Source organism: Anomaloglossus baeobatrachus, chromosome 2 (assembly GCF_048569485.1).
Source record: "Anomaloglossus baeobatrachus isolate aAnoBae1 chromosome 2, aAnoBae1.hap1, whole genome shotgun sequence".
NCBI lineage: Eukaryota > Metazoa > Chordata > Amphibia > Anura > Aromobatidae > Anomaloglossus > Anomaloglossus baeobatrachus.
The window spans coordinates 708,390,959-708,406,755 of record NC_134354.1 but is presented as its reverse complement, the minus strand read 5'-3'; the positions used below and the strand labels follow the sequence as shown (position 1 = coordinate 708,406,755).

The following is a 15,797-nucleotide window of genomic DNA, read 5'->3' as shown; positions in this document are numbered from 1 at the left end:
AAAAATGTTTATGTCCTTGGAAAACCGCTGTAAAAGTATAATAAATAAATTACTCATCGTTATCATGTAATGGTCATAAATCGAACACATCAGCTTAAATACAGAGCAAAGGTTACAGGTTGTATTGATTTTTAATGCCCTACTGTTCTATGTAGTCAGCTCTCAATAATTCAGATTGCTGCGCAAATTATCCGTATCCTCTGCCATCCTCATCACAAAGTTGCCAGAACTTCCCATGGGATTGGCTACATGGCAGCACAATGCAGACAATGCATGTGAATAAGGTACCCAAAGGGAATCACAACAAGCAATCTGCAAAAAATCCAAATGGGTCCGACATTTTGCTGGCTGCATTACCCGGCGGGCCACAATGTACCTCTCCATTCTCCGGCATCATCAAGCTTCCAGGTAGAAAAAGCAGACAAATCTTCTGCCACGAGACACAGATCTTCGGACAAAGTGTCCCCGGCATAAAGTCACATTCCACATTAGACCGTGCGCACATGATGCTTTTGTTTACATACATTTCCAGATACAGGGAGAATTTGCCATGTTTTTACATTTTCAGAAAATCGGCACAAAATAAGTCACCTTGAGGGACCCCCAGGCTCAATATCTGTATAGATATCCCTTAGCTGCCATTATTAGTCAGTATGTGGACATTGATGTGGATTTGTTCCTCAAGATAAAGAAGGGGCCGGAGCTGAACAATGTATGCGAAGGCCCACATGACAGGGGTTGGTCCATGAGGGAATGAAAAAGGGCTGGTTTTGAGAACAGGGCAATAAGAGGGGGTGGGGCATCGGACATTGGGGGTATATAAGGAAAAGTGCGGGAAAAGGGGCCATTTTGTGGGGAGCACACAGAAAGGAGCCCCGCCTACCCGCCCTCTTTGTTTTCATCTAAGAATTAGTTGGAACCATGTTGGGGGGAGAGGTTTGATTTTCATATCACAGTGGTTGTGGTGGTGGGGTGGGGTCCTTGGAGTTGGTGAAATTGGGGTTCGGGGGGGATTTATATAGAAGAGTCCCTCCCGGATGGAATAAGTAATTGGCGATTTGGCACTTAGCGGGGCTCTGGATGGGGGTGTGCCTTGGGAGTTGGTGGTGTTATACTTTCTGGGCCACTTATTGTGGCATGGTGCCCTTCAGCTGGGGGTAAAATAAGTATACTTAGTAATTTGGTGATATGTGCCAAATCTGGTAGCTTCAAGAACCTCCCCCCAAACTTTGTTATTTATGTTGTTATGTTAATAAAATGGCCGCTGTGGCCAAATTTATCCGAAGATGGTGTAATGTGGTTATTTATATAGGTTTAAGGGTCGGCAATGGGTAATTATTGAAGGAGGATACGGTATGGAATGGAGGAAATTGGGCCATACACTGTCATGCTAAAGACCATCGGTACAACATAAAATATGCTGCATTCTACTTATATGTTCAGTATATCTGTGTATAAATATCAGAGTTTATAAAAAAAAAAAGTATTCTGGACTTATATATTGTAAAGTATTTTTCACATGTGGTCTATGAAAGTCATGTAGAAGTAGTGATGACCTCATCAAGTGATTAGGTGGTAGATAAAACTTCTCCCATCCCAGAAAAAAAAAAAAACCAGTAAAAATATCTGTTAGTTTGTGTGATTAGACCCCGTCCGGCCGCCTCTCGTGGGCAGGAGCACATTCCACCTCACTTACATCATTTTTACTATCAAACTCACAGCTAAATATTAACAAGAAATAAAACTTTTGTCGGTGATCCAGTAACTGCTGCCGCCTGTAGTAAACGTCCAGCTGCCTTGCTCCTCACTATTCCTAGATGCCTACAGGAATTATCCAATCCCTCACCACATCCTCAGACCAAAAAACAAATAAAAATCACCAACAAGATATATTCAGAATTATTAAGGAACAATGGAAAGACCCCACACTTGGTAAATGCATAAAAACTGCCCCTACCATAGAGGAACCTCAGAATGCCATCTATGAAACGTCCTGGTGCCACCTGTCTTCTCCAGCTGACCAAAGTCAAAAACCAAAAACATTCGGTAGCTAATCAACCTCAAGATCAGAACTTTAGTTCTTATTCTCATGAGAAGAAGTTGATAATATTATTTTTAAGTTGACATCTCATCATGAAGTGGAAGACACTTCAGTTTTATATCCTTTTTCATGGCATTTTCTCGGCATTTTTTTTCCATATTTCTTGGTCGTTTTCTTAAGCATTTTTTCAACATTTTTTTCCCTATCAGCGTTTTGTTTAGTTTTTTTTTTTAACAGTCTTTCTACTTTAGAAATCCACCAAGAAAAGGAATAATGTGAAAATGCTTACAAAACGCCCAAAGAGATGAACTGTTGTAATCCGGGTGGTTTTTTTAGCCTTCATATTTACTTTTATGATATAGTATGGACAATCTTACTAGTGGAAAATGCCTGAAAAATGTTCCCACTCTGGTGGTTTTAAAAGCCTGAAACGTTTAAAAGACACTGAAAAGAGTGAACTTAAAAAGGAACCTGTCAGATTTGGGGCCTATAAGCTGCGGCCACCACCAGTGGGTTCTTATATACAGATTTCTAACATGCTGTATATAAGAGCCCTGGCCACTGTGTAGAATGTAAAAATCCCTTTATAATACTCACCTTAACGTTCGGTGCGGTGCAGATGGGTCAGATGAGCGTCTCCGTTCTCCGGGTTCGGCGCCTCCTCTTTCGACCATCTTCGTCCTCCTTCTTCTGAAGGCGGGGTGCATGACACGACCTACATCATGCACACGCACCCTACAATACTTTGATCTGCCCTGAGCAGGGCAGATCAAAGTGCACCTGCGCAGGACCTCAATGCCGGCCTGTGTGCATGACGTAGGACGTGTCATGCCACAGGCTTCAGAAGAAGTAGGACGAAGATGGCCGAAAGAGGAGGCACCGAACCCGGAGAATGGAGATGCCCATCTGACCCATCTGCACCGTAGCAACCGTGTAGGTGAGTATTATAAAGTGATTTTTACGTTCTATACAGCGGCCTGGGCTCTTATATACAGCATGTTTGAAATCTGTATATAAGAGCCCACTGGTGGTGGCCGCAGCTTATAGGCCCCAAATCTGGTGACAGGTTCCCTTTAAGAACAAAAATTGTTTTTCCTTTGAAACACATAGGACAATTGTTCTGAGCACTTTTTGCCTTATTTTTTTTAATCAGATCTTTTTTATTAAACACTGGTACAAGGGTATAAAACAGATATGTGATCATTGCATAACAAACATGTACAGTATCACAGTAGGTTGAACATCTTCGTATTATGCAGAGCTATACAACTACTCCTCATACACATTTATGATAGTATTTCGATTTTCCATAAACTAACCAATTAACCTACTTAACAACATTAAAATAACAAAAAAGTCATTAAGGATAAAAGTTGTTCCTACTATGTCCGTCCCGCTCAACACTCATCCTGCAACCATGTCGCTCCATAACATTTTTCCTCTGACCACGTCTAACCCTTTCTATAGATTAAATTATTCCTGCTGCTTCTCTCAGTGCCCCCCGGAGATTCTGATACCATATGGAATTTCTAAGTTCCCGGTACCTCAGTGGTGCCCCCCTACTTTTTGCCTTATTTTTAGAAGACAAGCCACTCAAAAACACTGGAAAAATATGCAGTGTTAACATATTCCCACCAATATAAAGGTTCAAGCAAACTGATATTGTTGAACTTCTGAATGGACAGCAGGGGCGGACTAGTCATTTATGCATTATGTTCAAGGGACCGTGAGAGTTTATCCAAACACTTAAAGTTAGTTACCACACTCGGGAGTCCAACCAAAACAATAAAAAATATACTAGTTAGTGCTTTCCAAATACAATTGGGTTTGGTTAATAAATTGTATCATAAAAGGTGAGGAACTCATGGATTTTAATGTCAGGGAGAGGAAGGGGGCAAAGATCATTTCAGTCCCGTTAGAGGCAACAACAGCTGCAGTCTTATGCTGAGGGACTGATGAGCAGACAGCAGATGGCGCTGTGTTAAATGATATGTCTGCAGTTCCTCTCTAGACTATACTGTATGACTTCTGAGTTTTGTGTATATCAGCTTCTTTCCTATATCCTCCAGGTATTTAATATTTACTGTAATGATTGATGTAAATCTTTAATTAAGCAGTTCATTCTCCAACAATGTTGCAGTGTTGATGATTCTGCTGAAAGCTACAAAAAGGCCGCCCTTGATGGGCAGCCTAGAACACTGCTGGATTGTGAAAGGAAAATCTGCTCTTTCTAAAACATCCCTAATGTAGAATCTAATTAGGCGCACTCATATATTAAGAGTATATACAGTATATCTATGTGATAAAGGAATACTAACCTCCAAACATACGCTCCTTAAATGCTTTGCTTTATGCCCATTTAATATCTAAAAAATTAGTGTTCCTGTCACATTGTGAGACATAACCCAGAGTCCTGCAACCTTCTGAACCTCAGCAAATTCAGTAATGAGTTAATATAATATAACAAAAATTATAAAATTAAAAACTTTACTTATTGCAAGGGCTAGTCCCATCTTTAGAAGTTATCAGCTATCCATAGGACCACTGATGTAGAGAACGGGGCTTAAAAATGTCATGTCTGAAAGGAGGAGAGCCTCGCGCCGTGCCGGAAACAGCCTCGCGCCGTGCCGGAAACAGCCTCGCGCCGTGCCGGAAACAGCCTCGCGCCGTGCCGGAAACAGCCTCGCGCCGTGCCGGAAACAGCCTCGCGCCGTGCCGGAAACAGCCTCGCGCCGTGCCGGAAACAGCCTCGCGCCGTGCCGGAAACAGCCTCGCGCCGTGCCGGAAACAGCCTCGCGCCGTGTTCAGCTTTTCTGGCTGACCCTTGAGAAATGGAGAGGTAGTCTGCATGCCCGTCAACCGCTCCATTCAGATTGGACTCTGCAGAGCCCTGTTCTGATAATCAAATGGGGTCCAGCAGTCAAATTCCTACCAATCAGCAAGATATTACCAAGGATAGGTGGAAACTTCTAAAGATGGGAAAAACCTTTAACAACAAAAGAAGAACATCAGACAAGAAATTGGACAGTAAGGTGAATATAATGTATATATATAAAAAAATAAAAAAGAAAACGCATACTTATGAAAGAATAAGGTCCCAAATATCCATCAAAAGTTATGAAAAATAAGTCACAAATCATAACTCACCTCCAAGAAATTGTATCCCGCCAGCCACTCTTCCAACAGTCCTGGAGATAAGCTCAGAAACACAGCATCCCATGATAGCGGTCAAAGCCACCAGAAGAAGAAGACCACATCCAAGTCCAGTAACCACTGTACAGATTCTCCACTCAGGGCTTGGGATGGCTTGGAAAGAGGCGTAGCGACCACACTGCTCCACCATGACTGTGGTCTGCAGACTCTCATCTCGAACAGGGTAAGAACATCTCCGAAAAGTACCAAAGGACACCGGTTTATCCAACTGAGAGCCCAAAAGCCAATACGGCATAAAAAAACCCACGCAAGATGCTCCAGCGCAAAGGAAGGACAGCAGTGCCCAGATCACCCCGGTACATGTCAAGCTTGATGCCATGATGCCCAACCAACAAGGTAAACTTCATCAAAGGTTAAACAGAGTTAAAAACAAACAAGGTTATCCAAGGGAAGATAATGTGTTGAGCAATTCCCAAATATAATGTAATCCTGTACGGATCAATTTCCAGAGGCTGAAGTCAATACTTTTCCGCTAAGGGATTCCTGAGGAAGGAGGAAAACAAATATAATTATTAGTAGGAAAGCAAATAAAACAAGACTCAGATGATAAGGAAAAAAAATATTCTTTTCATGTCAAAACAATGTTTATCTATGATGAGAAAGGAAGGGCATTATGTTAATGGATCACTGTGTTCACTTTTCTTCGTAGGTTGAATGTAGCAGCCACTGGACTGTAAAGGGGAAAGAACGGCTGAACTCGCCTCGCTCAATCAGGAAATTTAATTTACAGACACAAATGAGTGGTTGCCTTGGGATATTCAGCCGCGGCACAATACCCGGACAAGTATCCCTGAAAGAATGCACAGACCTTTAAAAGACTCTTTGTTGGAAAGGGTTCATCCGTATGACAAATAATCAAAGGCAAAAAGTGCGCAAAAAAAAAAATATAAAAAAGTCGATTTTTTTTCTGTCAAGCCAAGGATTAGGAAAGAATGCTTAGTAATCAATTCTAGCAAGTAACACATAATATTGGAAATAGCTGATTTATTAACGTCTGTTCACATTCACACAACAATAGGAGCCTTCTCTTATATCTGTGTAATGGTCATTCAATAACGGCTCATGATATCACGCTACTAAATCAACTTGGCCCATTGACTAACAAATCAGGAACTTCAAAAGGTTCTGTTGGACCAAACTTATAAAGTACCCAGAAAAAATCCCCAGATATTCCTCCCTTCATCTCCTTTTCTTCATTGATCCCATACTGACTGCCCCTATAATCAAAATGAAAGAAATATACAGCGAGAATAAGTTCTGTGTCCTCGAAAACATTACCTTCCTCCTCCTTCCTCTCGCAGTCCTGTGTCTGGCTGTAAAGTAAGCGGCTGCAGAAGGAGCCTCTCCCCTCTGCAATAGGAGAAACACTAAACTTCTCCCCCTTGGCTAAACCCTGTGTCCTCCTCCCTCTTGGCTTAAACCTTCATCCCCTCCCCCTAGGCTAAGCCCTGTGTTTCCCACCACCTCCCCTTAGGCTAAGCCCTGCACCCCCTTGGCTAAGCCCTGCTTTCCATGCCCCCTCAGCTAGGCCCTGCTCCCCTTCACCCTTGGATAAGCCCTGTTTTCCCTATCCACTGTGCTAAGCCCTGTTCGCTCTCACTCTCAGATAAACCCTGCTCGACCCTAGCCCACTCACCCTTGGATAAATCCTGCATCCACCTCCCCTCCTTGGCTAAACCCTGCTCCCCCTTGGATAAGCCCTATATCCCTTTACCCACTCCCCTCAGCAAAACCCTGCTCCTCCCTCCCTCTTGGATAACGCTACATTTCACTACCCCTTTGGCTAAGTCCTGTGCCACCATACGCCCTCCATCTTGGATAAGCCCTTTGTCTACCTCCTCCCTCCCATTTGGCTAAGCTTTGTGCCCCCTTACCCCCTCCCTCTTCGCTAAGTTCTGGGTCCCCTTACCCCATCCCCCTTGACTAAACCCTGGCCCCCTTTCCCCCTTGGCTAAGCTCTGGCCCCCTTAACCCATCCCCTTTGGTTAAGCCCTGGCCCCCTTACTACATCCCTCTTGGCTAAGCCCTGGGCCCCCCTTACCCCATCCCCTTGGCTAAGCCCTGGCCCCATTACCCCCTTGGCTAAGCCTTACGCTCACCTACCCTCCTCCCTCTTAGCTAAGCCCTAAGCCCTCTTACCCCACCCCCTTTGTCTAAGCACTGCGCCCCCTACTCCCTGACACTGACTGCTGGCAGATATAGAGGTGATAAGAAATAGTCTAACTCTGCTAATCATAACTTTTGGCTTAGGCGCCTCTTTAAAGTCCATGTCAATTCAGTGCTGCCCATCACAAGGGTCCCCGGATGCATCTGATTACCAATACTTAGCACAGACATGTTGTACATCAGAATGTGATGGAGGCAGGCAACTGAGGACCACGGAGGGTACGTGTCGACCTGTCGCTGCAAAGTTAAGGGGAGTACATGGGAAGAAAGTAGTGTTCACTATGGCATGTCAAGCGGGCAAACATGAATGTGTAACCAGCATTAAGAGCCACCGATGTGAGGAGTAACATCCAGGAAAGAGGTTCCAGGGACGATCTGTGGCTGCAGCAGCATATTATGGAGCGATACTAATAAATATTCATTAATATTTAAAATATGATATATGTATTTATAAGAATATGATTAAATATTTTAACGATTAAGTATAAAATGTAATTGACAGAAGCCTTTGACACCACTCAAAAATGACTGGAAGTCTGACACACCCTTGTATACTGATGTGAGTGGCTGTTTGCTGGGGACCCTCGATCTGGAGACCCTCGATCTGGAGACCCTCGATCAGAGGCCATCAGCCTTTCCTCTATAAATACCCTGTAATTGCGCAGCTTGTACACAGGCTGCAGCCTTCACAATCCACGGCCTCTTGTGACTAAAAATAATGATTTCCCTGATGACTAAAGCTAATTTATGAGCATGATTATTGCTTTACTTGATTATAAACATTTTTTATTTATGAATTGAAATCATAATTCCTATTTTCCACACTTTAAAATAGGCATACCCGGCATGGCTCAGTGACTGCCCGCTGACAGTATATATTGTGCAGGTATATAACAATACAAGTCTCAATTACCTTCAATACTGTCATTAGGGGAAACTTGAATATTATACGCAGGGTAGGGGTCCGACCACTGTCAGTCACTTACTAAGACCGCCTACTTGACTCCTAAGCCCAAAAAGAGCCGGGATGTTAATCAATAAGTTATAATTATATACACAGTCTTCTATCAAAAAGCTAACAATTAACAATATGGAAGGAATCCAAAGAGTTGGTTAACAGAAAAAAAATTCCTAAAACTTACAAATTTATTAAATATGCTTTAAAAACCCAGTAAGTGAAGATATTAATGAAAAACTCCCTTAAAAAAAAAGGGAACAGACAGAAAACTAGTTGATAGAGGGGAGTGAGAGTAAACGTATACAATATACAATTATTACAGGGCCCTATGAATGTCAGTAAGGGATGGCCCTACCTTGCTGCGGAGTTCGGCACCCTATGGCTGCTTTCACATATCCGGTTTTTGCTGTCAGGCACAATCCGGTGAAATGCGGATAAAACGGATCCGGCGCCAGATAAGTTTTATTCCCCATTGACTTGTATTAGCGCCGGATTGTGCCGGACGGCCTTGCGTTATATGCGGCGTCCGCCGGATGAGGCGCAATTTCTTCGTCTGGCTGCTGGAAAGGACGCAGCATGCAACGTTTTTTGTCTCCAGCAAAAAAACAGACCAGGCGCCATCTGGCATGTTGTATAATGGAAGTCTATGGGCGCCGGATCCGTCGTCATCCGGCATATGACGGAATCCAACGACGGATACGTTTTTTTGAACTGAGCATGATCAGTATTACAACGGCTGCGGCAAAAAAAATGGAAGGAACGCATGGAAAAAAAAACTGATGCGAAAGATTTGTTTTTTTTCGCCGGAACCGTCGCATCAGTTTTTTCGCTGGATCGTGCCTGACGGCGAAAAGCGGATGTGTGAAACCAGTCTAAAAAGCGCAATTGGCCCCGTTCACTGATGACTCTCCCTGGGATTCCCTTAAGGCCCCGTTACACGCAACGACGAATGTAACGATATATCGCCGGGGTCACGGATTCCGTGACGCACATCCGGCATCGTTAACGACGTTGTTGCGTGTGACACCAACGAGCGAGTGTTAATGATGGAAAATACTCCCCAAATCGTCCATCGTTGACACATCGCTCCTTTTCAAAAAATCATTGATTGTGGAGGACGCAGATTGTTCGTCAATCCTGTGGCAGCACACATCGCTACGTGTGACACCTCGGGAATGACGAACTACACCTTATCTACGGCTGCCGGCAATGAGGAACGAAGGAGGTGGCGGGATGTTCGGGCCACTCTTCTCCGCCCCTCCGCTTCTATTGGGCGGCCGCTTAGTGACGCCGCACAAACCACCCCCTTAGAAAGGAGGCGATTCGCCGGCCACAGCGACATCGCTAGGCAGGTAATTCCGTGTGACGGGTCCTAACGATATTGCAGTGATTTGACCGTGCCGCACAAACCACGGGGGCGGGTACGCTTGCTAGCGATATCGCTGCGTGTAAAGCCCCCTTAAGGAGTCCCTAAACTAGAACTTGCCCATAACAAAAGTTAACCACAAAATGACGATTTGACTCTGAGGGGTTAAATAACCAAAATAGCCAAAGCAAACACCACACTGAGTGTAGTCACTGCAAATAGCCAAATAGAATCACGCAAAAGTCCATAAAACTTGGCTAGGCTTAACTGGTGCGCCCCACAGTGCCCGGCCGAAGAAAAAAAAGGAACTTCAAAAAGGATCAGCAAATCAATCACAAGTCAGACCAGTGAAAAAAGGAAAAAACAACATAATTTCTTTATTTATGCATTTGTTCAGAAAGGACGGCCACAGTCTCCTATCACAACTCTATACCGGACAGCCCCTGTGTAATCAATTCAGGGTCCAAAGGAAACCACAAATAATGACTACTCCTCTCCTGCAGCGGGGTCGCTCCAGTGATATCAGCGCTCCTGTTCCTGACAGGTGATGTTACTGTTGTGTCAAGTGACCGCTGCAGCCAATCACTGTCTGCTGATCAGCTGCATCTCATCAACATCTTGTCAGCGAGGACATCAACTCTGACAAAATAGTAAAGGCTGCAGTCAGCCAGTGACCACTGACTGACTGCAGCGGTCACGTGGCACCAATGTCATATTGTCATATCATCCACTGGGAACAGTAGTGCAGTCATCACTGGCCTGACCCCGGTGCAGGAGGGCAGTGCACATTAGCTTTATTCTCTATGGGGCCCTGCACTGATGACGCCGGGGTACTGGTGCTGGCAGACGGCACACTACACAGTTACACTGACAGGCTACATCTCTACTTCTGCAAACTTTTTCCTTTTCACTTCCAACTCTGGACCCAAAAAAACATCCTGTCAATCAATTCCAGTCAATTTCTGTTTTACTACTTTACGTTTCCGCTGTAATATTAGTATTCTACAACCATTACTGACTAGAGCTGGAAATACAAATAATATACATCATTGTGATAAAGAACAACTCCAGGAGTGACAAGTCCTCCATCATCACTGAGCTGTGCAGGAATATGGGGAAATGTCCCCACCTGGAGGATCGGCACCGCAAACAGCGAGAAGAAGAAGGAACAGCAGGGAGCGATCAGCGCGGTCAGTGATTAGCAATATGATTATTGATTTCATAAACACAGAACCTGATAGTGGAGAATCCCTGACTATGTGCAGCTCTGTCCTCGCTGCCGCTTCCCTGTCTCAGGTGTCGCTCCTTCATCTCTTCTTGCTCCTGTGTGATCTGTAGGATGCGAGCATCACTGGGACACCCGGGTCCTGGCCGACACTGCTAGTAACCCCATCAGTGCTGGGACATGTGGAGCTCCCCATTAACTAATGCCCCCACAGAAGTCACCTCCACCCCCCTACATCCTCACCACAGACAAAAGCCCCACAAGTGACAGAATCAGCCCCCGAGGGCAGGACTGAGGGGCCGGGGCCAATCTATTAATTACACAGTGGTTATATATATACTATATACACACACACACACATATATATACACAAATATATACACATACAGAATTACACACACAGAGTTACACACACTATTATACATATACAGTATATATATATATATATATATATATATATATATATATATATATATACACACACACATACAATATATATATATATATATATATATATACACACACATATTAACACAGACACACAGTATTATTCATATATATATATATATATATATATATATATATATATATATTACATACATACATTCACACATACACACACAGACACACACTGTAATAGCCCCCTGTGATGTACAGGGCTGGGGTGGTCTCCGGTTTCTGCCCCTTCCTCCTCTGTAAGTTTATGCCATGTGTCACCCCTGCAGAGTTGTGCTCCCGGTCGGGTCTCCCGTGCGCTCCTCCGTTAGCTCCTCCTGGACAGTCCCTGAGGAGCTCCGGGTGGTGAGTGATGGAGCCCCGGAGCCGCGCTCTCTCCCGGAGCTCCCTCTGTCACTGGTGGAGTCAGGAAAGTTTCCCTCCCGGAGAACTTGTGCTGCGCCGCTCACTCACCCCGGAGATGCCGCATGTCCTCCTCCTCCAGGACGGGCAGCGCTGCACATCTATCCGGCAAGTCCAGGCGTCTCCGGAGCGCTCAGCGCCGCACACACCCGCAGCCCGTGCACTCAGAGCCGCCGGCCCCGCACTCCGCTCTCCGCCGTCCGCACTCAGCGCCGAACAGCGCAAATCTCATTACTACATTCCTGGAGACCGGAGCACGGGCAGGGGGCGGGGCCTGAGGGTCACACAGGGAACCATCAATCACAGGAGGCCACGCCCCCCGGACAACGAGGCTCCGAGGGAGAGATGGAAGGAGCAGCTCCGGGAGACGCTGATTGCACATTGTGTGTTATATTGTGTGTATGTACTATATTATATACAGTGTGTGTTATATTGTGTGTATGTACTATATTATATACAGTGTGTGTTATATTGTGTGTATGTACTATATTATATACAGTGTGTGTTATATTATATATATGTACTATATTATATACAGTGTGTGTTATATTGTGTGTATGTACTATATTATATACAGTGTGTGTTATATTGTGTGTATGTACTATATTATATACAGTGTGTGTTATATTGTGTGTATGTACTATATTATATACAGTGTGTGTTATATTATATATATGTACTATATTATATACAGTGTGTGTTATATTGTGTGTATGTACTATATTATATACAGTGTGTGTTATATTGTGTGTATGTACTATATTATATACAGTGTGTGTTATATTGTGTGTATGTACTATATTATATACAGTGTGTGTTATATTGTGTGTATGTACTATATTATATACAGTGTGTGTTATATTGTGTGTATGTACTATATTATATACAGTGTGTGTTATATTATATATATGTACTATATTATATACAGTGTGTGTTATATTGTGTGTATGTACTATATTATATACAGTGTGTGTTATATTGTGTGTATGTACTATATTATATACAGTGTGTGTTATATTGTGTGTATGTACTATATTATATACAGTGTGTGTTATATTGTGTGTATGTACTATATTATATACAGTGTGTGTTATATTGTGTGTATGTACTATATTATATACAGTGTGTGTTATATTATATGTATGTACTATATTATATACAGTGTGTGTTATATTGTGTGTATGTACTATATTATATACAGTGTGTGTTATATTGTGTGTATGTACTATATTATATACAGTGTGTGTTATATTGTGTGTATGTACTATATTATATACAGTGTGTGTTATATTATGTGTATGTACTATATTATATACAGTGTGTGTTATATTGTGTGTATGTACTATATTATATACAGTGTGTGTTATATTGTGTGTATGTACTATATTATATACAGTGTGTGTTATATTATATGTATGTACTATATTATATACAGTGTGTGTTATATTGTGTGTATGTACTATATTATATACAGTGTGTGTTATATTATATGTATCTACTATATTATATACAGTGTGTGTTATATTGTGTGTATGTACTATATTATATACAGTGTGTGTTATATTGTGTGTATGTACTATATTATATACAGTGTGTGTTATATTGTGTGTATGTACTATATTATATACAGTGTGTGTTATATTATATATATGTACTATATTATATACAGTGTGTGTTATATTGTGTGTATGTACTATATTATATACAGTGTGTGTTATATTGTGTGTATGTACTATATTATATACAGTGTGTGTTATATTGTGTGTATGTACTATATTATATACAGTGTGTGTTATATTGTGTGTATGTACTATATTATATACAGTGTGTGTTATATTGTGTGTATGTACTATATTATATACAGTGTGTGTTATATTGTGTGTATGTACTATATTATATACAGTGTGTGTTATATTGTGTGTATGTACTATATTATATACAGTGTGTGTTATATTATATATATGTACTATATTATATACAGTGTGTGTTATATTGTGTGTATGTACTATATTATATACAGTGTGTGTTATATTGTGTGTATGTACTATATTATATACAGTGTGTGTTATATTGTGTGTATGTACTATATTATATACAGTGTGTGTTATATTGTGTGTATGTACTATATTATATACAGTGTGTGTTATATTGTGTGTATGTACTATATTATATACAGTGTGTGTTATATTATATGTATGTACTATATTATATACAGTGTGTGTTATATTGTGTGTATGTACTATATTATATACAGTGTGTGTTATATTGTGTGTATGTACTATATTATATACAGTGTGTGTTATATTGTGTGTATGTACTATATTATATACAGTGTGTGTTATATTGTGTGTATGTACTATATTATATACAGTGTGTGTTATATTATGTGTATGTACTATATTATATACAGTGTGTGTTATATTGTGTGTATGTACTATATTATATACAGTGTGTGTTATATTATATGTATGTACTATATTATATACAGTGTGTGTTATATTGTGTGTATGTACTATATTATATACAGTGTGTGTTATATTGTGTGTATGTACTATATTATATACAGTGTGTGTTATATTGTGTGTATGTACTATATTATATACAGTGTGTGTTATATTGTGTGTATGTACTATATTATATACAGTGTGTGTTATATTATGTGTATGTACTATATTATATACAGTGTGTGTTATATTGTGTGTATGTACTATATTATATACAGTGTGTGTTATATTATATGTATGTACTATATTATATACAGTGTGTGTTATATTGTGTGTATGTACTATATTATATACAGTGTGTGTTATATTGTGTGTATGTACTATATTATATACAGTGTGTGTTATATTGTGTGTATGTACTATATTATATACAGTGTGTGTTATATTATGTGTATGTACTATATTATATACAGTGTGTGTTATATTGTGTGTATGTACTATATTATATACAGTGTGTGTTATATTGTGTGTATGTACTATATTATATACAGTGTGTGTTATATTATATGTATGTACTATATTATATACAGTGTGTGTTATATTGTGTGTATGTACTATATTATATACAGTGTGTGTTATATTATATGTATCTACTATATTATATACAGTGTGTGTTATATTGTGTGTATGTACTATATTATATACAGTGTGTGTTATATTGTGTGTATGTACTATATTATATACAGTGTGTGTGTTATATTATATGTATGTACTAGATTATATACAGTGTGTGTTATATTGTGTATATGTACTATATTATATACAGTGTGTGTGTTATATTATATGTATGTACTAGATTATATACAGTGTGTGTTATATTGTGTATATGTACTATATTATATACAGTGTGTGTTATATTATATGTATGTACTATATTATATACAGTGTGTGTTATATTGTGTGTATGTACTATATTATATACAGTGTGTGTTATATTATATGTATGTACTATATTATATACAGTGTGTGTTATATTATATGTATGTACTATATTATATACAGTGTGTGTTATATTGTGTGTATGTACTATATTATATACAGTGTGTGTGTTATATTATATGTATGTACTAGATTATATACAGTGTGTGTTATATTGTGTATATGTACTATATTATATACAGTATGTGTGTTATATTATATGTATGTACTAGATTATATACAGTGTGTGTTATATTGTGTATATGTACTATATTATATACAGTGTGTGTTATATTATATGTATGTACTATATTATATACAGTGTGTGTTATATTGTGTGTATGTACTATATTATATACAGTGTGTGTTATATTATATGTATGTACTATATTATATACAGTGTGTGTTATATTATATGTATGTACTATATTATATACAGTGTGTGTTATATTGTGTGTATGTACTATATTATATACAGTGTGTGTTATATTGTGTATGTACTATATTATATACAGTGTGTGTTATATTGTGTGTATGTACTATATTAT

The 15,797-nt window shown here is 40.1% G+C and overlaps 1 protein-coding gene across 1 annotated transcript in view; it reads right to left on the bottom strand.

Moving 5' to 3' along the window:
- LHFPL6 (LHFPL tetraspan subfamily member 6) overlaps positions 1 to 12,081 on the bottom strand; it is a 254,066-nt gene extending 241,985 nt beyond the window's left edge. The window contains exons 1-2 of the mRNA XM_075337307.1: positions 11,879 to 12,081; positions 5,189 to 5,737 (exon numbers count right to left, since the gene is read on the bottom strand). Of these exons, the coding sequence (XP_075193422.1) occupies positions 5,189 to 5,573 (385 nt within the window). The 5' untranslated portion in view covers positions 5,574 to 5,737; positions 11,879 to 12,081. The remainder of the gene's footprint in view (positions 1 to 5,188; positions 5,738 to 11,878) is intronic.
- Positions 12,082 to 15,797: the final 3,716 nt, after the last annotated feature.